The 24,036-nt window shown below is 46.4% G+C and overlaps 2 protein-coding genes across 3 annotated transcripts; one reads left to right on the top strand and one right to left on the bottom strand.

Annotated features, from left to right (window-relative positions):
• Positions 1-5,015: 5,015 nt before the first annotated feature.
• LOC134287343 (protein D3-like) lies at positions 5,016-6,345 on the top strand. Of its 2 annotated transcripts, none has more exons than XM_062849005.1 (2): positions 5,016-5,787; positions 5,878-6,345. In XM_062849005.1, the coding sequence occupies exons 1-2, from the start codon at positions 5,144-5,146 to the stop codon at positions 5,939-5,941; spliced, it is 708 nt and encodes a 235-aa protein (XP_062704989.1). In that variant the 5' UTR covers positions 5,016-5,143; the 3' UTR covers positions 5,942-6,345. The 2 variants fall into 2 exon arrangements, with proteins under 2 accessions (XP_062704989.1, XP_062704991.1); XM_062849007.1 differs by having other exon boundaries at positions 5,016-5,780; positions 5,878-6,338.
• Positions 6,346-10,009: 3,664 nt separating this feature from the next.
• On the bottom strand, positions 10,010-19,140 carry LOC134291574 (uncharacterized). The gene is made up of 2 exons (XM_062859501.1): positions 18,547-19,140; positions 10,010-12,232 (listed from the first exon to the last, which is right to left on the bottom strand). The coding sequence occupies exons 1-2, from the start codon at positions 19,138-19,140 to the stop codon at positions 10,010-10,012; spliced, it is 2,817 nt and encodes a 938-aa protein (XP_062715485.1).
• Positions 19,141-24,036: the final 4,896 nt, after the last annotated feature.

Below are 24,036 nucleotides of genomic sequence, written 5' to 3'. Positions count from 1 at the left end.
TCGTGCATAATCTGCCATAGCTGTTCTCGATCGATTGTATCATACGCCGATTTGAAATCGATGAACAAGTGATGTGTGGGCACGTTGTATTCGCGGCATTTCTGCAACACCTGGCGGATGGCGAACATCTGGTCCGTTGTAGCGCGTTCACCCATAAATCCAGCCTGATATTGCCCCACGAACTCTCTTGCAATCGGTGATAGACGGCGGCATAAAATTTGAGAGAGTATTTTGTAGACAGCGCTCAGTAGTGTGATCGCGCGGTAGTTCCCGCAATCCAACTTGTCGCCCTTTTTGTAGATGGGACACACGATACCTTCCATCCATTCCTCCGGTAATACTTCCTCCTCCCAAATCTTGGTAATGACCCAGTGTAGTGCTCTCACCAGTGCTTCTCCACCGTATTTTAGAAGCTCGCTTGGTAGTTGATCTGCTCCAGCGGCTTTGTTGTTTTTCAACCGGCCAACCTCTTCCTCAATCTCTTGAAGGTCAGGGGCCGGAAGTCTTTCGTCCTGTGCACATACTCCTAGATCTGTTACTACGCCACCTTCGGTACTTGCAACGTCGCAATTGAGGTGCTCATCGTAATGCTGCCGCCACCTCTCGACCACCTCACGCTCGCTCGTGAGAATATTTCCGTGATTATCTCGGCACATGTCGGCTTGTGGCACAAAGCCTCTGCGCGAGCGGTTCAGCTTCTCGTAGAACTTTCGTGTGTCCTTAGGCGCGGTACAGCTCTTCCATCGCTTCGCGATCTCGTTCTTCCTGCTGGCGCTTTTTCATCCGGAAGACTGAGTTCTGCCTGTTCCGCGCCTGTTTGTAACGTGCCTCATTCGCTCTCGTACGGTGTTGCAGCATTCTCGCCCATGCTGCATTCTTCTCGTTTTTCAACTGTTCACATTCGCCGTCGTACCAGTCGTTTCTGTGATTCGGAGTCGCGAAGCCTAGTGCTGTAGCCGAGGTACTACCTATGGCGGATCGGATGTCCCTCCAGCCATCTTCAAGTGTAGCTGCGCCAAGCTGCTCTTCCGTTGGTAGGGCCACTGCTAACTGCTGCGCGTAGTCTTGAGCCACTTCTACGTTACGAAGTTGCTCGATGTTGAGCCGCGGCGTTCGACTTCGACGCGTGGTGATAACTGTCGAAAGTTTTGAGCGCATGCATACAGCGACTAAGTAGTGATCCGAATCTATATTCGCACTGCGGTATGTGCGGACGTTGGTTATATCCGAGAAGAATTTACCGTCGATTAGAACGTGGTCGATTTGGTTTTCTGTTTGATGGTCGGGTGATCTCCAGGTGGCTTTGTGGATATCTTTGCGGGGGAAGAAGGTGCTTCGGACTACCATACCACGGGAGGCTGCAAAGTTTACGCATCGCTGGCCGTTATCATTCGATACGGCGTGCAGGCTGTTTCGCCCGATTACCGGTCTGTACATTTCCTCCCTTCCTACCTGCGCGTTCATGTCGCCGACAACGATTTTCAACTCACGCGACGAGCAACCATCGTATGTTTGCTCTAACTGCGCGTAGAACGCTTCTTTCTCGTCATCGGGTCTCCCTTCGTGTGGGCAGTGGACGTTGATGATGCTGTAGTTGAAGAAACGGCCCTTAACTCTCAACATGCACATCCTTGCGTTGATCGGCTGCCACCCGATCACACGTTGTCGCATCTTGCCCAACACTATAAATCCTGTTCCCAGTTCATTGGTGGTGCCACAGCTTTGGTAGAAGGTAGCCGCTCGATGCCCGCTTTTCCACACTTTCTGTCCAGTCCAACAAAGTTCCTGCAACGCCACGATGTCGAAGTTGCGGGGATGTAGTTCGTCGTAGATTATCCTGTCACATCCTGCGAAACCTAGTGACTTGCAATTCCATGTTCCAAGTTTCCAATCGTAGTCCTTATTTCGTCGCGTGGGTCTTTGCCGATTGTATCGAGTCGTATTTTCTCCTATGTTATTCGCAATGGGGATTTTTACGGGTGGCTTATTGGGCCTACGCCAACACTCCAGTCTCGCCGGAGGGCCATCGTGCCAGTTCTGTTTAACGTCCCAACCAACACTGGGACGACCACGCTGATGGGGCTACCACCTTGGATCTAGCTGGGCGTGGTGCAGCGTTTCTTACTCAGCCGCTGGATGCCAGAACAGACGCTGTTTGAGCCGCACCTCCTTGGTGAACAGACACTCGGATCGTACCTCCTCAGTCTAGCTGAAGTCAGAAGGACAACAGTGCCCAGGCTGCACTACCAGCTAAGCACACAACTCTTAGCTGGCGGTCTTTGTCATCGCTTGACCCGTGGAAGCATGAGGTAGGAACTTGTGAGGACCAGAGCTATATTGGACGCTCTCCTTATCGACTCACCGTTTTGCAGCCCAGAGGTGCCAAGCACACCGTCTTATACGCTGTGTGGCACTTCGGGGCACACTGAGGCACAATTCAATACCCGGTGGCACACTGAAAATAATTGGCGCAAGTAAAGATGTGCTCAGCGACTACCCCTTGTGGCGCCACCAATGCGGACGAGTTGCGAACTACTACGTTCTAAGCAATAGATGCCCCTGCTGATGTCAAACAACTTTGTCGAAAACAGCATGCTTCGTTATGGAAATAGTTATTTATGCAACAAGTTGCAAAATGATGATTTTTTCAGCACGAGTCGTACATTTATCCAACGAGGCTTGCCGAGTTGGATAAATATGACGAGTGCTGAAAAAATCGAGTTTTGTAACGAGTTGCATACAACTTTTTTTTGTAATTACGAAAAATACACATTCAGTATGGTCCTTTCTCGGTACACAAACATGCATCAGGAGGAACCATGTGCGACCATCCCTCGACAGTGCAGTTTTTTTTCGATCAGGTAGGCTATGGTATGGTGTAGCCTGTGAACGAGACCCCATTGTCAAACAATAGTGTGTGAGGTTTGGCAAAAGTCGGAAAAGTAGCTTCAGCAGCTTCCTTTTCACCCGATTTGCAGTTCGGTTGGGAATAAAAATCGACTAAATTGGGCTTCCAGCTGGTCCATTGATGTGTAGGCAAGTAGCTGAATCTACGAAAGACACGGAAGTTTGTTAAAAGTGTGAGCAGGCAAAGGTGCCGAAAAGTGCTACTTTTCAGCACTCTTAAGAGTGCCGAAAAGTAGTACTTTTCGGCACACTTGCATCAGTAGTGAAAAGTAGGCCTTTTTTGCACACTTAAGGCAATTGAAAAGTGAAACTTTTTGCAACGTAATTACAAAAAAATAATTTAGTTCCGCTAGATTGTGATTCTGGCCCTTAGTGTTCTGAATCTGGCTACAATTATCCTCTCATTAGGCTGACACAAATTTCGATTTTCTCTAATGTCACCACCGAAAATTATGGTCGGGATTCGACATTTTGAGGGGGGATACAAATAAATTATACAAAAATCCAAAAATTTTGAACTGAAATTAGAGCTGTCGAGAAAATTTCTTATCAAATCCGATGAGTTTTACGATTTTGCCTAATAGTTTGGGTGAATTTGCATCAAATACATTTATTATTTATTATCCCCCCCCCTTGACGAGTCAGCGAGCAAAGTGACAAAAGAAGAAAATGAGATTTGTTCCGGCCTTAATAGGTTCCCACTTCGTGAGCGCTGCGTGGGCGTGAGCGATGAGCAGGAAACCAACTCCACGGTGGCGAGGAGCGTGTTCACCTCGTAGGCCAGAGTATAGCAAAATTTGACCCGACGCCAACCTGTGTTCTCCAAAGTTCGGCCAACGGACTTCGCTCAATCCTAGGATCATACGGCATGCCTCATTGACTAGTTGTGCCAGTTTACCCTGCTGAGCTATGGTTAAAACATTGCAAGTTTCAATTCATGTCCGTTGCACTAAAAGTCGTTGTCGTTGAATCAGTTCGTAATCTTTCATTTTCGGTTTCGGCAACGGTTTTTTGGGTTTCAAGAACAGTAGGTTTTTGGTCTGAGGTCCCCTATGCACCGTGGTGGGCCGCCGCCTTTGGTATAGCTTCCGATGGATCCTGCCGCTAGATGCCAGTGTTTGTGCCGAACCTCCTTGGTGATGAGATGCTCGGGTCGTACTTCCTCAATCTAGCTCACTTCTCTTAGCTGGCGGTCTTTGTCATTGCTTAACCCGTGGAAGCATGAGTTAGGAACTTGTGAGAACGGCAGCCTTAAGTAAGTTGGAAAAAGGCAGCAAGTTATTATAATTTTTATTACAGAGTTGCTCAGAATTTATTCGGATTGCTATCGTTTTTTTTTTTACAAATGTGTGGTTCCATTACACCGCCAAATTGAAACAATATTGCCCGATGGTGACCCAGTTTTAGCGGATGTATTGTATCAATTTTCGACGATCAAAGATAGAATGTGTTAGTCGGAAATTCTCAGTGTTGCTCCACATGATCTTGCCACTAGAGTAATATAGTCTGTCCTTAACTTTGGATCAGCTTCTGGTATGGTACTTGCGTTAACCATCATTAATGGCTACCCTCCATCCCAACCGTGATCAGTACCAGACCAGTAGTTAGATAATTAAATACAAAACGTGTCTCCTACAGCACCGATCAATGACCGACCACATTTTCCGAGGTGACAGCATGTTCTACACACGCGTCCAAGTCAAGTCTAGAAGAGGCGCCTGCTTTGCTACTTTCAGAAAGCATACCATCGACCACGGTCTTGCTTACCCGATGTACGGCAGAGGTGGCTTACTGTGTTCGGCTACCCGCTTGCTAAGATTGACTGAAACCAAATAAACCTGCCCAGCTCCGACACCCATTCCAATGTGTAGCGCGTAACATTGTTTTTCCTTCTGATTGGTTGCAAAGTTTTCCGCAAATGGTCCAACTCCAAGACGTTAAGAGTGGCAGTACAGTGGGTTGCGATTGAGAAAAACTCCTAAGCAACCGTTTTAGGTTAGAACCAGTTTTGGATCCCTTCTTGGCGGGACCCAGACAAGCTGCAACCATATGAATCTTGTGATCTGGCGCACGCCAGATCGCGGCCTTTAAAAGAAAGCCACCATCGCGGCGACGCGTGTTAGTTCTTAACGATCGGTGAAACTGGTTAGTAGTGAGTATCGAATTCGCGATCGCGCGCGCAAAACGTTCATTACCACGCTGTCGTCGAACTCGAACACGTGTACCCAAGGGGACAATGTTACGGTTAATTGCGGCTATTGCATCACTGCTGGCGGTGCTGTTGATACAGATTCGCGGATCGGAGATACTGAACGATGCCCACATCTATCGATCTTTCGCGTCGAATGAGATCGTTCCGGACGTGGTGGACGAAGCGCCGGACTGTTGGCTGCGAGTCGCGTACAAAAGTGGTCGCGAAGCCGAAGGAGGCAATCGGTTAACTCCGACGCAAACCCGAACCGTTCCGTCGCTCAGTTTCAACACGAACGAGCGATCATTCTACACGTTGCTCATGACTGATCCGGACACACCGAGCCGGGATGATCCGAGGGATCGGGAGTTCGTGCACTGGGTCGTCGGTAACATTCAAGGCAACGATCTGGATCGGGCGGAGACCTTGGTGGAGTACGTTGGGGCTGTTCCGCCCAAGGGAAGCGGAATGCATAGATTCGTGTTTCTCCTTTACGAACACGAGAACCGTCTGAACTTCACAACGGAAGTGCGCCTGTCGAATCGCTGTCGGAATCCGAGGCGGTACTTCTCCACCCGAAACTTTGCCCAGAAGTATGGCCTGACGAATCTGTGGGCGGGAAATTTCTTCCAAGCCCAGTACGATGACTACGTGGCGCAGCTGCAGGGACAACTGTCCGAATGTACTGAGTATAGCGCGAAAATTGTTTTCTATGTGTGACTGTGCGAATCTGATCGATCTTGATGTTTTTTCTTTCTGTGATTTTATGTGATTTCCAGGTACATCAGCCGATCTGAATGGCCCGAGGAATGGAACCGTGTTCGGCGGTTGAGTGCTCCGTGATTAAATTAGAGTTATATAAGTTGAAATAGCGTAATGAAATTGTTAAACAAATAAACTACAGATGGATTTAAATTTAAAACGCGTACATATATTAAAATTTAATAATGAGAGTACCCTTGGGGCGACAGCTAAAGCCGTAACTCTAAAACAGTCGTTGGCGTTTTTTAGCACAGAGCAGAAAATTAGAATCTTTTAAATGTGTATTAATTCCTATGAGTAGCAGCCAATAACGTCGAGTAAACGTCGTAATGCATGTAAAATTCAGACCACGATAGGATTTCATGATTTTTCGACACCCCCACCCCCCTTGTAAGACTTTTTGTATGAGAACCCAAGTAGTTTTTTATGGCGCGTAAGATTTCTCAAACCCCCCCCTCCCTCCATAAACCCTTACGTAATTAATAGACAGCCCCTTAATCTCTTAACCCCTTATAAGGTCGAGAAAACTAGAAGAGTTATCATCGCATACTATTATGCAAATTATATACATGATTACATATACAAATCAATTTTTATTTAAAAGAAACTCTCAAAAATCTAGGTGGCAATATAGTTGCCACTGCCCGTTTAGGCCAAAAACGCTGGTGGCAATATAGTTGCCACTGCCCGTTGACCCCAAAAACGAGCTTTTGAGGTGGCAATATAGTTGCCACTGCCCGTTTAGGCCACCAGCGCTGGTGGCAATATTCTTGCCACTGCTCGTTTAGGGTACTTTTCTTCTTTTGACTTCGGCAAAAAGCCGGAAAAGAGATTTTAGAGTGGGTTGGGGCTTAACCCATAGTATAAACTGCGTAGTTCAGCTCATGTCAACCTAGAATTTGATTATATCTTAAAATATTTACCAAATCTATAATTTTACAAAAAGTTTGAGCTAATTTTCTTCACGCGGTCAAAATTAGCCATTTTTGAGACTACAAATGGCTCCTAAATTATTGTTAAAGCTTTGTTTAGTACCAAAAAAATACCAGGCGTTGTTAGTAGTCCTAATTTTGCGTAAACCAAAAAAAAAAGTTCGAAATAAATTGTTATAAAACAGAAAAAAAATACAAACAGTAGGTGGCAATATAGTTGCCACTGCCTTATAAAGGGTTAAACGTGCTCAGCAGCTGATGCAGCTCATGGTTCATTCGCCTTCTCTTAGTCCCGTTTTACATCTGCACTCCGCCGAAAATAGTACGCAATACCTTCCGTTCGAAAACTCCAAGGACGCGTTGGCCCTTGCACGTAGGGTCCATGTTTCGTGCCCATAGAGGACTACCCGTCTAATCAGCGTTTTGTAGATAGTTAACTTCGTGTTACGGCGAACTTAATTCGAGAGTTCTGCGGAGTCCAAAGTAAGCGCGATTTCCTGCCACAATGCGCCTCTGAATTTCTCTGCTGGTGTCGTTGTCGGCGGTCACCAGTGAGCCTAAGTATGTACACGAATTCTTCAACCGCATCGATTTCATTAGCGTCGATATAAATTCGGGATGGCGGGTGCGGTGATTCCTCCCTGGAGCCCTTTGCCATCATGTACTTTGTCTTCGACACATTAATGACTAATCCGATTCGCTTGGCTTCACTCTTTAGTCGGATGTACGTTTACTGGTCTTGTAGGCAACGCTCAGTAGTGTGATCGTGCGATAGTTCCCGCAATCCAACTTGTCGCCCATTTTGTAGATGGGACACACGATACCTTCCATCCACTCCTCCGGCAATACTTCCTCCTCCCAAATCTTGGTAATGACCCAGTGTAGTGATCTCACCAGTGCTTCTCCACCGTATTTTAGAAGCTCGCTTGGTAGCTCATCTGCCCCAGCGGGTTTGTTGTTTTCAACCGGCTAACCTCCTTCTCAATAATGTCTTAGGAGCCGAAAGCCTTTCGTCTTGCACCTACTTCTAGATCTGTTACCACGCCACCTTCGGTGCTTGCAACGTCGCCATTGAGGTGCTCATCGTATTGCTGCCGACACCGTTCGACCACCACACACTCGCTCGTGAGAATATTCCCGTGATTATTTCGGCACATGTCGGCTTGTGGCACAAAGCCTCTGCGCGAGCGGTTCAGCTTCTCGTAGAACTTTCGTGTGTCCTTAGCGCGGTACAGCTCTTCCATCGCTTCGCGATCTCGTTCTTCCTGTTGGCGCTTCTTCATCCGGAAGACTGAGTTCTGCCTGTTCCGCGCCTGTCTGTAACGTGCCTCATTCGCTCTCGTCCGTATTCTTCTCGTTTTCCAACAATTCACATTCGCAATCATACCAGTCGTTTCTGCGATTCGGAGTCGCGAATCCTAGTGCTGTAGCCGAGGTACTACCTATGGCGGATCGGATGTCCCACCAGCCATCATCAAGTGTAGCCGCGCCAAGCTGCTCTTCCGTTGGTAAGGCCACTGCTAACTGCTGCGCGTAGTCTTGAGCCACTTCTTCGTTACGCAGCTGCTCGATGTTGAGCCATGGTGTTCGACTTCGACGCCTGGTAATAGCTGTCGACATTTTTGAGCGCGTGCATACAGCGACTAAGTAGTGATCCGAATCTATACTCGCACTGCGGTATGTGCGGACATTGGTTACATCCGAGGAGAATTTACCGTCGATTAGAACGTCGTCGATTTGGTTTTCTGTTTGATGGTCGGGTGATCTCCAGGTGGCTTTGTGGATATCTTTGCGGGGGAAGAAGGTCCTCGGACTACCATACCAAGGGAGACTGCAAAATTTACGAATCCGTAGTTTGTCGTAGATTATCCTGTCACAGCCTGCGAAACCAAGGGACTTACAATTCCATGTTCCAAGTTTCCAATCGTAGTCCTTTTTTCGTCGCGTGGGTCTTTGCCGATAGTATCGAGTCGTATTTTCTCCTATGTTATTCGCTATGGGGATTTTTACGGGTGGGTTATTGGGCCTACGCCAACACTCCTGTCTCGCCGAAGGGCCATCGTGCCAGTTCTGTTTAGCGTCCCAACCTGAAACAAACAGGTCCCAACCAACAATGCGATGACCTTGCTGATGGGGTTACCATCTTGGATCTAGCTGGGCGTGATGCAACGTTTCTTACTTAGCCACTGGATGCCAGAACAGACGCTGTTTGAGCCGCACCTCCTTGGTGAGCAGACGCTCGGGTCGAACCTCCTCAATCTAGCTGAAGCCAGAAAGGCAAGTGCGCCCAGGCTGCACTACCAGCAAAGCACACAACTCTTAGCTGGCGAGTCTTTGACATCACTTGATCGTGTGACCAGATCTATGTTGGACGCTCTTCTTGTCGACTCCCCGATTGTAAGAGAGTTTGTGGGGCAATATCAGGCTGGCTGGATTCATGGGTGAACAGTTAACACGCTTCGCCATCCGCTAGGTGTTGTAGAAATGCCGCGAATACAACGTGCCCATACATCACTTGTTCATAAGTTTTAAATCGGTGTTGATACCCGGAGCGGACGAAGTTTTCGGACCTCTTTTAGTCAAACCCGTACTTATTTTTCTAGGTTAGCTTTAAGCTGAAATCGTTTTATTTTGTTAATTTTTGTATGTGTTTTACAATATTAGGTTACTTACATTTGATAGTCCTGCATGTACAATTCATCCGTTCTTTGTGTATCAATAGTGTATTCCAATATTTGTTTGTGCTATAGTTTTAAGGTGTTAGAATAACAAATTTATTTAGGAAACAATTTAGATCATAATTTAGAATACTTACAAATTAATTCACCCAAAGTAGATAGTAACAAATTTAGGAATTTAAGAAATTTATTTGGAACAAATCAACTAGCTGTCCGTGATTTAGCACTTTTCGTGTTTGCTTTTAATGACAATTAAGAGTGACGTTTCTCCCTATCGTAGCCCCCTATCGTTGTCACCGACAATTATAGTAGCGGGCGGGCGGTACTGAACCGCAGGTACCGAACGCGCTGGTCCGGGTTGCCAACACGCCCCCGCTCGTATTGCTTAAGGTCTCCTCAAGCTATACTTTATCCTTGGCAACATCTAGAACAGCGAGCTTCGTTGCAGGTCTCCGCAAGACTCCTGCTACCGTCTGAACATCTGCAGAACGAACTTGTCCATCCCGTCCCGGATAGACACGTAGAATCTTTCCTCGAGTTCAACTGTTTCGAATCCCGTCGTTCACAACGATGACCAGATCTCCAACGTTGATCGGCGTAACCTTGTCGAACCATTTCGGTTGTCGGGCTATAACGGGCAAGTATTCCCGAATCCATCGGGTCCAAAATCTGTCCAGCATGACTTGGATATGCTTCCAGTTCGTCCGTAATGCTGCGCCTTCTTCCGTGGGTCGTACTGCTGGCTGCACTACTCCGTTCGAGCTCAGTAGCAGGAAATGGTTTGGCGTCAAAGCCTCGCTCTCCTGACTGTCAATAGGCAGATAGGTCAAGGGACGCGAGTTGACGATTGATTCCACTTCCACTATTGCGGTAACCAACGTCTCCTCATCCGGATTCTTCGGCAATGCCATGTTGGATAAGCCTGCTTTGACTGAACGCACCAGTCTTTCCCATATTCCACCCATATGGGGGGCGTATGGTGGATTAAACTTCCATTGCGTTTTTGCATTGGTGAAAGTCTGCGCTAGATGACGGTTTGTGGTGGTCATCAGCATCTTCAATTCTGCATTCGCTCCCTGGAAGTTGGTGCCTTGATCTGAGTAGATCTCTTGCGGCGCGCCTCGACGAGAGATGAACCTACGTATGGCCATTTTACAAGATTCCGTCGACAGCGAGTAAGCGACTTCTAGGTGGACTGCTCGGGTGCCCAAACAGGTAAACAGAGCCACCCATCTTTTAGCGGTACCACGTCCAAACCGTACGGTAATGGGTCCAAAATAGTCCAGGCCAGTGAAGGAAAAGGCTCTTACATATGGTGTAATGCGAGCATCCGGTAGAGGTGCCATGGGTGGCACCTTTGGCTTGGACTTGTACACCTTGCACCAGTTACAGCTTCTTGCGACCTTTTTGACAGCTGTCCGTAGCTCAGAGACGTGGAATCTCTGCCGTACCTCGTTAACAATGGTTTCGTTGTTGGCGTGTCCATATTTCCTGTTAAACCAGTTGAGTACCAGATGTGTAACGTAATGGTCCTTGGGTAAGATGGCTGGAAATTTGGCCTCGTACGGAACACATTCAGCATAACTAATACGAGATCCCATGCGGATTACTCCATCAGGATCTAAAAATGGTGATAGCTTGGATAGGCAACTGCTTCTGTCCACTAGCTGACGTTCTCCTGCTTGAAGTTGCTGATTCCTTTGAAGAACCCGATACTCCTCAGCATATCTGCCCATCTGGATCAGCCTAACCATGACTGTTTCAGCATACCTCACTGATTCACTACTTGGATTGTTCGTTCTAGTTTCCGCTTTCCTCTTGCCGAACCGCAGGACGACCGTCAACGTACCAGTAAGCTTCTCCCACCTCGAAAACCGTGTGAAGTCGATGACCTGCTCCACTGGAACCACCTGGTGCATCGAAACTACCTTCAACTCCTCCGCCGTAGTTTGTTGAATCACTTCGTCTGGCCAGTCACATTCAGGTTTGTACAGGAACTCGGGAGCTTTATACCATCTACTTTCTTGATCGAAACAAGGACCGTTCCCCCATTTAGTTGCTTCGTCGGCCACATTCATCCTTGACGGCACTTTTCTCCAATCTGCAACATCTGTTTCATCCAGGATCTCAGTTATGCGGATCGCCACGTACTGACGATATTTTCGAGGGTCATATCGGATCCAATTTAGAACCGTTGATGAGTCGCTCCAAATGACCTTGCGCGTTATCTGCAACGTATGACTTGACAAGATGGACTTCATAAGCCGTGTTCCTATCACTGCCGCTTGGAGTTCTAACCTGGGAATTGACAGCAGCTTCATCGGAGCAACCTTGGTTTTGGCAGAGACGAGACTGCAACGTACTACTCCATCATCCACGATCCGGAAATAGGCTACGGCAGCATAAGCCGCACTGCTTGCGTCTACAAATACATGTAGTTGCATCGATTCGTATGCTCCCAGACTGTATCCCGGAAAGTAACATCTAGGTATTCGCACGCTATCCAGCTTCTCGAGTAGCGAAATGTACTGTTCCCATTTGGGAACTATGTCGGCCGGCAGTTGCTCATCCCAGCCTATACCTGACCTCCACACATCCTGGACGATCGTTTTTCCGTGTACCACGAACGGTGCGACCAATCCCAACGGATCTAACACACTCATAACAAGGCTCAACAGTTGGCGTTTTGTAGGGACTATTAGTCCATCGATTAGGTGTCGTAAGTCCTCGCGCAGCGTCAAAGAGAATACGAAGATGTCCTCCTGCGGCCGCCAAACCATTCCCAAAACGCGTTCTACATTGCTGCCTTTTTTTTTTTTTTTTTTTTTATCTAGTTCATTTATTTGGGGCTCAATCGCGTATAACGCTTTACGGAGCCGAGGATCTTTCTTTGTACTTAATAGTATACATTATACAGAGTAATAACTTTTTAATGATATCTGTTAGTAATGGGTGGAAGCCAGGGTACTCGTGGCAGCTCGAGGTTAGAAGGTCACATTTTGAGGGATGGACAGGGTAAGGATTGGGTCAAAGGTTTCACTGCCGCTCATCCGGTGGTGAATCGCATCTTGCTAGCGTATTCGGTGCCTTGTGGTGTTGGTACCAACTTGTTCTGGGACTTGGTCTTCCGGACGGCCAGGAGCAGCTTGGTAACACAAAGAGGACAAAACAGAGCAAAAAAAACTGGAGAAGAAAACACAAGCGAATTAAACTTTTATACCAGCAGAGCGAAGAAAGTCGAAAATACATCCCATGTATGTGACATCGCGGGTCCCCAACACATCTCTCACAAGAACAAAGGGTTGTCTACCTCGGGCCTCAAGGGTATCCAATAGTAGCGCTCTGGAGGCGTCATTATCCGGGCATTGCCAAACTACGTGGTCGATGTCATCATAACCGGAACCGCACTTAGTACAAACATTGCTCAACGCGAGGTTAATCCTGTGTAAATGCGCGTCTAGCGAGTAATGGTTGGACATAAGTCTTGACATCACGCGAATAAAATTGCGACTTACATCCAAACCATACCACCACACTCGCAAAGAAACATTAGGAATAATGGAATGTAACCACCGTCCCAGCTGGCCATCTCGCCAATCATTTTGCCAACTTTGAAGAGAACTCTGGCGAACAAAATGGAAAAATTCATCATGTGAAATTCTTCTATCATAGATCTCACCTTCCTGTGCGCCCACCTTTGCGAGAGAGTCCGCCTTCTCATTGCCATAAATTGAGCAATGTGAGGGGACCCATACAAAGGTAATCTTGTATGATCTTTCGACCAGTGCACCCATCTGCTCCCTTATTTTTGTAAGAAAGTAAGATGAATGTTTTACAGGTTTCATCGACCGGAGTGCCTCAATCGAACTAAGGCTATCCGAGAAGATGAAGAAATGGTCTACGGGCATGTTGGAAATCATCCCCAAAGCGAAGTTGATTGCTGCCAGCTCAGCAACATAAACCGAACAAGGTTCCTGAAGTTTGCGGAAGGCAGTGAAATTTTCATTGAAGACACCGAAACCAGTGGATCCATTTATGCGAGACCCATCAGTGAAGAATCTCTTACAGGAATTGACATTTTGGTACTTTTCGTTAAAAATGCGAGGAATAGATATACATCGAAGTTGATCTGGTATTCCATGAATAGCTTGTTTCATGGACAGATCGTATTTAACAGAGGAACTGTCACTAGTGAAGTGTACACGAGGAGGATTATAACCTGGGAGGCTTATATCAGATGACATGTAGAAAAGATAGATTCTCATGAATTTTGACTGAGTGTTCAGATTGAGCATTTCTTCGAAGTTTTCAATAACAAGTGTGTTGCTCACTCCACACTTGATAAGTAACCTTAACGAGAGCTCCCAGAATCGGTTCTGGAGAGGTTTCACCCCTGCCAGGACCTCTAGGCTCGCATTATGCGTTGAGTGCATGCAACCGAGGGCAATACGCAAACAACGATATTGAATTCGTTCCAGCTTCATTAGGTGGCAGTTTGCTGCTGAGTGGAAGCAGAAAGAGCCATACTCAATAACAGAGAGAATAGTCGTTTTGTAAAGTTTTATGAGGTCTTCCGGGTGAGCACCCCACCATGTTCCGGTAATTGTGCGTAGAAAATTGATCCTTTGTTGACATTTTTGCACCAAATACTTGATTTGGGTACCCCAAGTGCCTTTTGAATCAAACCAGACCCCAAGGTATTTCGAAGTCAAAGATTGGTCGATTTCTATTCCCAAAAGAAAACACAACCAATTGAGTTTTTTGCGGAGCAAACTCGATCCCTAAATCTCTTGCCCAGATTGACAGATTATTTAGAGAATTTTGCAATGGTCTTTGCAACATTTCTGCCTGTGGGCCTTTTAGAGAAACCACAGCATCATCTGCAAGTTGTCTTAGCGTGCATTGTCCTTCCAAGCAACTATCAATGTCTTTCACGTAAAAATTATAAAGCAAGGGACTTAAACATGAGCCTTGGGGTAGGCCCATGTAACTAATTCTGGAAGTAGTCAGTTGTCCGAGATTGAAACTCATATGTTTTTCTGACAACAAATTATACAAGAAATTATTTAAAATTCCTGGAAGTCCACTATTGTGCAGTTTTTCTGACAATATTCCTATGGAAACTGAATCAAAGGCGCCCTTAATATCCAAGAAAACTGAAGCCAGTTGCTCCTTTTCCGCAAAGGCCAGTTGAATATCTGTTGAAAGCAACGCTAGACAATCGTTTGTTCCTTTGCCCTTGCGAAACCCGAACTGTGTATTTGAAAGCAAATTATTCGATTCGACCCAATGGTCGAGTCGTGATAGGATCATTTTTTCCAACAATTTCCTTAAACATGATAACATAGCAATTGGACGGTATGAATTATGATCAGACGCTGGTTTACCAGGCTTTTGAATAGCTATTACTTTGACCTGTCTCCATTCATGCGGAACGATGTTGTTCTCCATGAATGAGTTGAACAGGTCCAGTAATCGTCTTTTCGCGATATCTGGGAGATTCTTTAGAAGATTGAACTTGATCATATCGCGTCCCGGAGCGGAATTGTTTGATGAAAGAAGAGCCATAGAAAATTCCAGCATAGTGAAGGGTCTGTCCAGAGAACCGTCTCCTGAGGATGTTTCCCAAGAAATCGGTTGTGCTGGGACTGAGTCTGGGCAGACCTTTTTCGCGAAGCTGAATATCCAACGGTTGGAGTATTCGTCACTCTCATTAGAAGAAGAGCGGTTTCGCATGTTGCGAGCCACTCTCCAAAGCGTTGTCATTGAAGTTTCTCTTGAGAGACCCTCAATGAAGTGTCGCCAATAACTACGCTTCTTCGCTTTCAGCAGGTTTCTCAACTGTCTTTCGAGCTTTGCGTACTCTTGATAAAGATCTGAGGTACCGTGCCTACGAAAAGTTTTGAAAGCATCCGATTTTTTAAGATACAACTGGGTGCAATCATCATCCCAGCCTAGTGTGGCTGGTCTTCTTTTGAAGGTTGCACTTGGAACACGTCGTTTTTGTGATTCTAATGCACTCTTATATATCAGTTCAGACAGGAATCGATACTCATCCAAAGGTGGGAGGGGATTGAATGATTCGATGCCAAAAGATACCGCTTCTGCATACTTTTGCCAATCGATATTCCTTGTGAGGTCAAAAGGAACCTGAATTGGATGGTCTGACCTTTCACTATTATGCTTTATGGTGGTTATAATGGGTAAGTGATCACTACCATGAGGATCCTCGATTACCTTCCACAAGCAATCGAATGATAGTGAACTTGACCCCAGTGATAGGTCGAGACGACTTTCTTTGCCGTCAGATGCAATACGTGTCACTTCACCTGTATTAAAAATGTTCAAATTGAAATCGTCGCACAAATCATAGAAAACGGCCGCTCTATTATCGTCATATGGTTCGCCCCACCCTGTACCATGCGCGTTCATATCACCCAGAATTAAAACTGGATGTGATAGTGCAGAAACCGCATTCCAAAGATGACGGCGGTTAATTGAAATTCTTGGAGGAATGTAAACGGAAGCTACGCAAAGTTCTTTACCCTTTACGTTTATTTGGCAAGCGACGATTTCTACGCCAGGATGAGTCGCGATTGGAATTCTATAAAATGAGTAAGTCTTTTTGATCCCCAAAAGAACTCCCCCATAATGGTCATCTCTATCCTGGCGTATAATGTTAAAATCGTGGAAGTTGAGTTCATCTTCAGAAGAAAGCCATGTTTCACAAAGGGCAAATATATCACAATCAGAGTTGTGAATCAAAAACTTAAACTGGTCTAATTTAGGTTTTAGACTATGACAGTTCCACTGTAGCACAGTGATCATATCTTGTACCTCACTTGATGAATTATCCATCGAAAGATATGATCGCAGCAAGGAGGGGCCATGATTGTGTCAGATTCCGAAAATATTCTTCTACTGTAGGTATAAACATATCAATAATGCCTCTTAATGTTTCTGGAAGGCTGAGGGCATTATATAAGCGATCCACGAGAACCCTAAAAGTAAACAGTCCTCGCTTGGGTCTAGGAGGCTTGCTTGAATTGCGAGGAACTTTGGTAGCTTTTTTCTTGCTACCTTGTCGATTATTTCTCTTTGAAGTGTATTTAACAGGCGGAGACGGGGGTGACAGGTTCTTGCTACAACATGGATCTGAAGCTAGAGGAACCTGATTCTTCGGAGTTTTTAAGTTTACCCCGTCCCCTTTGACATTAGGCAAACTTTTGAGGGAAGACTTCAAAAAGACCTTTCGGCGCAATCCCGGGGAAGATGACGACTTCCTTTTTCCAGGTGCGTGTACCTCCGAAAGAGATCCACCCTCATCAGTTTCGCCATCGTCCTGATCATCGGAAGACAACTCCTGATAGGGATTTTCAACTGGGACAGCTGATTCAGACACGGAATCTGGTGTTTTAAAAGATTTCACCATCTCCGCATAGGTCTGCTTGGAGCGCCTTATAATAGAGCGACTCTCATTCCGAATGCGTCTTTTGTAAGCCGGGCAAACTTGCAAGTCGTGTGGATCTCCGCCACAGTAGCTACATTTTTCCGCTTCCTGTGTGCAAGAGTCCTCCAAATGAGCTTGGTTGCATTTGCCACAACGGGGCTTGTTGTCGCAAAAGCTATCACTGTGACCAAACTGCTTGCATTTGGTACAATTAAAAACCTTCGGCCTAAAAAGATGCACTGGGTAAAAACCACCATCAATTACAACAAATTCCGGGAGGACGGAACCTGGAAAAGTCACTCGAAAAAACGCTGAAGGCGAGTACACCTTTTTATTTCCTTCCATGGAAACCTTAGATAAGCGTTTACAGTCTAGGATAGCCACATCAGGAATTGACCTATTTTTGAATCGACCAAAGCCGGTCTTGATGTCCTCACATGTCAGCATTTCGTCGAGGATCTTCCCCTCCACCTCCACTTCTCGTGCTGGCACATAGACGGCGTATTCAACAGTAAACGCTTCGTGTTGAGCAATTTCATTTGCTGCTTTGTAGCTAGGTGCGGTAACACGCAGCTTGGATGCTTTCACTTGGTGAATAACGGTCCCAGGATACTTACGCGTCAGCTCTCGAGAAATCGAAAGCATATTCAATGGTTTGCATTTGCGCCGGAAATAGACAACCCAAGGTCCAGGCGAAGATGGCTGATAAAACCGCGTACGAGCAATGATATCATTAGGAGGCGTTTCGCCTCCAATCGAATCGTCCATGTGGAAACAAATTTATGGAAAATAACTCAAAAGTGCAAAAGAGGAAGAGAAAAACCCTAAAGTATTTACAGTGCACTTTCTTCCTTAGGACGACAACTGTTTGGTTTGTAAACCAAACAATGTTAATAATATATAGAAAAAAAAAAATAAAGCAAAAAAAAAAAAAAAAACTTGTACTAATAATATACGAATTCAATTCTTATGTTTATTTTAGTGCACCCTGTAGGATGCAAAAAAACGGTATTGAAAAAAAAAGAAAAAATAGCTAATAAAAAAAAAACAAAAAAAAAATGGTCCGTTATTTACAGTTTGTACACCCTTACCCGTATACAGTAGTTTGGGAACCACTGTTATGGATGTCAAAAAAAAAAACACGTGGTCGAATGTGGACTGGGGATACAATAGACAAAAGCGATCAAAACAAATTGGGCGGACAAAAGAGTGTATCGAAAGAGTGATACTTATCTGACCGAAGCAGGTAGATATTTATCACAGGCAGGTCGATGGTAAAGCTGTCCGTCGCGTCTGCCTTCGCACCCGTCGCCGTCGTCCTCTTCGATGACGGAGGGGCTGATGATGGCGATAAAGATGACTTTCTTGGATGCGATGCTTCTTCTTTGATGTACGATGATGCAAGCACCTCGCTTCCCGGGTTGCGCTGGATACCACCTTGCGACACTACACTTCGCACAAGCAGGAAAACGTACGATATAAAAAACCTTCCGCACTTGCGGGGGAAAAAACTCCACTTATACGAGGTCTATCGCGTGGTGAGATACGGAGCACACGTCCGACTCGTCCAAATGCACAACTGGGAATCACCACATTGCTGCCTTTATCCATGGTGAAACTTTTTACCGCCTTCGTGTTTTGCTCTCCAATTCTCTGTAGCACCTCCGGCGAGTTCGACATCCAATGCCGAATCAGGAATCCCGCCTTTTCGTGCACCGCTTTAACCTCCAGCGCCAACTGCACCGCCTCCTGGATCGTGTCGACGCTGTCCAGGTAGTCGTCGACATAATGATTATCTTGAATGGCTTCGGACGCTCTCGGGAACTCGGCGGAATATTCCCCTGCATTCAAATTCTTCACGTATTGTGTCGAACTCGGGGAACAAGTTGCCCCGAATATGGCGACATCCATCACGTACACCTGAATCGACTCGGACGGGTAATCCCTCCACAGGAACCACTGGGCTGAACGGTCTTGTCGGGAAATGAGCACCTGGTGGAACATTTCCATTATATCGCCACTTATAGCGATTTCCCTTTGGCGATAGCGGCCTAAAACTGTCTGCAGCGACGTCATCAGATCTGGCCCTTTTAGAAGGACAGAGTTCAAAGACACTCCCTGGACGGATGCAGCTGCGTCCCACACAACTCTCACCTTGTCCGGCTTCTTCGGATTCACGACAATACCCAACGGAAGAAACCAGGTACGCTTCGGATTCATCTCGGCTATTTCTTGTCCAGTCGCCTTGTGCGCGTATCCTTTGGATACATAATCGGCTATTTGCTGGCGAACATTGGTATACAGATGAGGTGATTTGAGCAAGCGATTTTCCAGGCACTACAGCCTCCGCTCAGCCATAGGTTTGCTGTTCGGAAACTCTACGTCGTCGAACTTCCACAGAAGACCAGTCTCGAATCTCCCATTTTCAGTCCTTCTTGTGGTTGACTGGAGGATATCTCTCGCTCGTTGATCTTCGGCTGACTCCTTAACTTGGTCAATGGAAACTCCCACACTTTCCATGGAGAAAAAGCTCTTTACTAGCTCGTGCAGATCGTCATCTCTTTTTCGAGTACCAATGTGAAGAACGTGCTGCGATGAAGTATTTGCCGCATCTCCGGAACGCCCGTATATCACCCAGCCGAGTCTGGTTTTCGCCGCTACTGGCTCGTGCTCTCGACCTTCACGCAGCTTTAGAGTGGTCTTCAGCCTTGTATGATCCAGACCGATTAGGATTCCTGGTTTTGCATCCCTGAAGCTTTCAACGGGTAGTCCGTTCAAATATGGATACCTGGCCCTCAGTTCTTTAAAGTCGACGGATTGTTGTGGAAGTTCCAGTCCTCCAACGGTTTGGACTTTCCGCAACGAAAACTGCTTTCCGGATACCGAACCCGAAATATTCATTTGGATTTGCTGGGAGTCTTCTTCTACACGCTTGACACCGTTGGTCCACTGCATGCACAATGGTGATGTCGGACCTTGCACGCCCAGCTGCTCGGCCAGCGATCTGTCCACCAACGTCGCATCAGATCCACTATCCAAGAATGCGAAGGTTCCGACCGAACGACCGTTTGCATGAAGCACAACAGGGATTATACGGAAGAGTACACGGTGATGATGTTGGTGCACGGAAATCACCCCAGAAACCGGAGCCGAAGTTGTAGTATTGTCGGCTCTTGGATCTCCCGGGTGTAACAACCTATGGTGCTTTTGTTCACATCCTCCGACTCCGCAGACGGGCGCCTTGCACGGCCATTTTCCATGCGGATACAGACACCGCCTACACAGGTGCTCTTCCTGTGCTACCTTCCACTTATCCTCCAAAGCCTTCGACTTGAACGCACTACAATCCTTCGGCTTGTGTCCGGCTGTTTTGCACACCATGCAAGGACGTTGACTTCCCGGTTGGTTTGGAGCTTCAATCTTCATGGGCAGCTTCTGATCTCGAACTTTAACCGCATGTACCTCAGAGAGATGAGAGTTCACCACGGCTTTCCCCTTCGTCTTCTCGTTTTTGTCGATTACTGGTGTGACGCTACTAGCTGCCGTAACGATAACGTCCATGTAATCTGAAAAGGTTTTCAGATCCACATCTACCACTCGCTGCTTGTGTAACGCCCAGTCGAGCTTAATGTTGGCCGGCAGTTTTTCCACCAGCTCTTCCATCAGGATCGGATTTGCTAGATGCACCTGCTGATTAGTAGCGATTAGGTGAGCGCAAAGATTCCGAACTGCTAATCCGAAGGTGATGATACTTCCTAATTTCTCCGGTCGCGGTGTTGGCGCTGCTCGGACTTCCGCCAGCAGGTTGCTGATTATCGCTTCCGGTCGACCATAGAGAACCTTCAACGTCTTGATGATGTCCGGCACATTTGATGGGTGTAGAAGCAAACTACATACTGCTTTCCTCGCTTCTCCTTTCAAGCAGCGCTGGAGTCTCATCAAGTTCTCCGAGTCGTTGTAGGCACAAAGCTGCGTTGACGTCTCATAGCTGCTCCAGAAAACCGGCCATTCTGTCGGATTCCCACCGAAGAAAGGAAGATCCTTGGGGACAACATGGCGGGCTGCCAACTGCTGAGCGTTTGGACCGACCGATGACTGCATTCCACCATACATATCCGGATTTGGCACAGCCGATATAGGGTTTTGGTAACTTGATACACTCACTAATGGGCAGGGAATGAAATTATCGATCACGATCGCGATAGTAGAAAACTCTCCCACACGCATTATCGGCGAAAAAAGACGTGCGATAAATTCAGAGCCGGGTTTCTCCCGAGAATGTGTGTTCGCTCGTTCCGCAGCGCCGAAAATCGATTATCACCAGCAATGAAAAGTTGACTGGTTTGCTTTCTGCTCTTTGTTCACCTTTCCGTAGTCCCGTCGTCACCGGCTGTAGCTTTTATGTATAAAATTTCTATCCCCTCTAGAGCAGCTTGTGTGGTCGAGTGGTTATGGTGCGCGCTCATACACATTTTTGTGGAGGGTCTAGGTTCGAACCCCGTTAGCGGCAAATTTTTGTTATTTGCCTTCTGATAATTATCGCGATAACTTTGCAGGCGATAAAGTTGGATAGTGAAAATGAAAAGAGTGATTTCCAGTTATCGGCTATCTTTGATCGGGGACAAACAGCAACGACCGATAAACATTTCTCACAGGAAAAATAAAAACAGAAAAAATCGGTTGGTTGAAAAACGCCGTTTTTCGTCTCAATTTGCTGATAATTTCATTCCCTGCTAATGGGGGACCCAAATATTGTGGTTGAGAAGAAACCCCCCACTGTGGAATGTTTGGAGGGATGTGTACTTTAGACGGTGCGGGGGCCAAACTTCGGGAGACTGAATACATTTGGGGATTTGGGAAATTTTGAGGATTGTTGCTCACTGAACCACCACCCGAATACGGATGCGGTGCCCTTGTTACTGGCCCTAGCCCTAACTGTTGCATCGGTTGTGAAAATGGTGGTTGAGTATATCTTCGATTGGTTGGTTCAACAATTCTTCTCCCGTACAAGTCTAAATTGGCAGTACTCACCATAGTTGAACTAGGTATTGCAATTGGATTGTACTGACCAGCGCTAGGATCCTCCGCGATGTACCTTACCGTGTTTGGTCCATTACCCATATATGGATTCGACGCCGGAATCGGAAGTGGCTCCAAATGACCTACGGATGCCGAGACCACCACTGGCTGGCTGATGGCAGATGGAACCGATGGATTCACGTGCAACGGCAATATCGTCTTCGAACCTGGCATACTCGCAGAAATATTCCTCACCAGGGGCGTCGATTGAAACGATTGTGGTGCTACCGAACTCGGTACGCTGTTGAATCCTGCTGGATGAACAGTTGTTATCGGCGAGATGACGTTATCGAATGGCCTCGAGAATCCCCCCGGGATGGCAGGTGCCACGGTGTTCGGTGATATGATGTTATCGAATGGTTCCGAACCCACAGCTGCTTGCACCACTTCACGATTCTACTTCCCGGCTGGAGACCGTTGTCACTGGAACTGTTCTTGAGCTGCATTGCGTAGTGACTGCTACCCCTGGTTCTGCTGGCGCGATAATACCACCGATCTGCGACGTGGCTCCAGTGGGAACTACGTTCCCAGTATTGGCAGCCACACTCACTTGATGGTTGTCGATCCAACGCTGAACATTGGCGGAAGCTGCGGTGGACTTGTTACCGCTCACCCCACTTGCTCTTGAACTCCGGCCTTCGTCTTCCAGCTGCGCTTGAAGCAGCTTGAACCTTCGATCGAGGAACTCCTCTTCCAAACGTAACCGATCTGCATTTGCCTTCTCTCGTAATTTCTTTTCCTCCTCCAAGCGTTGCATTTCTAGCCGAAGCCGAGCCTCTCGTGTGCTAGCCGTCGTCGACGTCGTTCTTACCGATGAGGCTGACCGGGAAGGGGGCCGACATAGTGCACATTGGTAACTCCGATCTTCCCCTTCTATACTATCACCAACACCAGCGCAGGTGAAATGGTACCATCGGCTGCAGCCGTCACACTGTACCATCTTCGGCTCTGCGGTGTTTGGCCGGTTACAGGCAATGCACTGAGCGTCAACTGGCGGCTCTGATTGCATCTTACCTGTTTATCGAGGTTATTACGATAAGATATCAAATCTTAAAGTTTGTTGATACCCGGAGCGGACGAAGTTTTCGGACCTCTTTTAGTCAAACCCGTACTTATTTTTCTGGGTTAGCTTTAAGCTGAAATCGTTTTATTTTGTTAATTTTTGTATGTGTTTTACAATATTAGGTTACTTACATTTGATAGTCCTGCATGTACAATTCATCCGTTCTTTGTGTATCAATAGTGTATTCCAATATTTGTTTGTGCTATAGTTTTAAGGTATTAGAATAACAAATTTATTTAGGAAACAATTTAGATCATAATTTAGAATACTTTCAAATTAATTCACCCAAAGTAGATAGTAACAAATTTAGGAATTTAATAAATTTATTTGGAACAAATCAACTAGCTGTCCGTGATTTAGCACTTTTCGTGTTTGCTTTTAATGACAATTAAGAGTGACGTTTCTCCCTATCGTTGCCCCCTATCGTTGTCACCGACAATTATAGTAGCGGGCGGGCGGTACTGAACCGCAGGTACCGAACGCGCTGGTCCGGGTTGCCAACAATCGGTGTATGATACAATCGATCGAGACCAATGGCAAATTATGCACGAATACGTATTCAAGGATAAACTAAAACGATTGATCAAGGCAACGATGGATCGAGTAATGTGCATAGTTCGAGTATCAGGGACACTCTCGAGTCCCTTCGAATCCCTCAGAGGGTTACGGCAAGGTGATGGTCTTTCGTGCTTGCTGGGGATTATCACGAGTTGAACGCGGGGATAATCACTAGGGAAATCGTATCCAGGATAGATTTTCCAAAATAAGCCCAACCCTAGTGTGGCATCCACGAAAATACTCCATGCACAAGAAAGTCAAGGAAATTTTCTTGACGGAAAGTTCTTGGACCGGCCGGAAATCCGAACCAATTGAATTGATGTTATGCTAAATGAATAAAAGAAATCGTCTTAATATATTTATTATAGTTCAGTTTCCGATCAAGAAGTCACATGTTGAGAAGTACATCAAAATTA

Source organism: Aedes albopictus, chromosome 1 (genome assembly GCF_035046485.1).
Source record: "Aedes albopictus strain Foshan chromosome 1, AalbF5, whole genome shotgun sequence".
Classification (NCBI taxonomy): domain Eukaryota; kingdom Metazoa; phylum Arthropoda; class Insecta; order Diptera; family Culicidae; genus Aedes; species Aedes albopictus.
Note: the sequence above shows the minus strand (reverse complement) of the source record. Positions and strands in the feature narration are given on the sequence as shown.

Excerpts from the sequence above, each read along its gene's own strand:
- LOC134287343 (XM_062849005.1), top strand. The coding sequence starts at position 5,144 with ATGTTACGGTTAATTGCGGCTATTGCATCACTGCTGGCGGTGCTGTTG. Across the intron at positions 5,788-5,877 it reads CAACTGTCCGAATGTACTGA|GTACATCAGCCGATCTGAAT; the intron begins GTATAGCGCGAA and ends TGTGATTTCCAG.
- LOC134291574 (XM_062859501.1), bottom strand. The coding sequence starts at position 19,140 with ATGAATCCGAAGCGTACCTGGTTTCTTCCGTTGGGTATTGTCGTGAAT. Across the intron at positions 12,233-18,546 it reads GAGAGCAAAACACGAAGGCG|GAGGACATCTTCGTATTCTC; the intron begins GTAAAAAGTTTC and ends TGGCGGCCGCAG.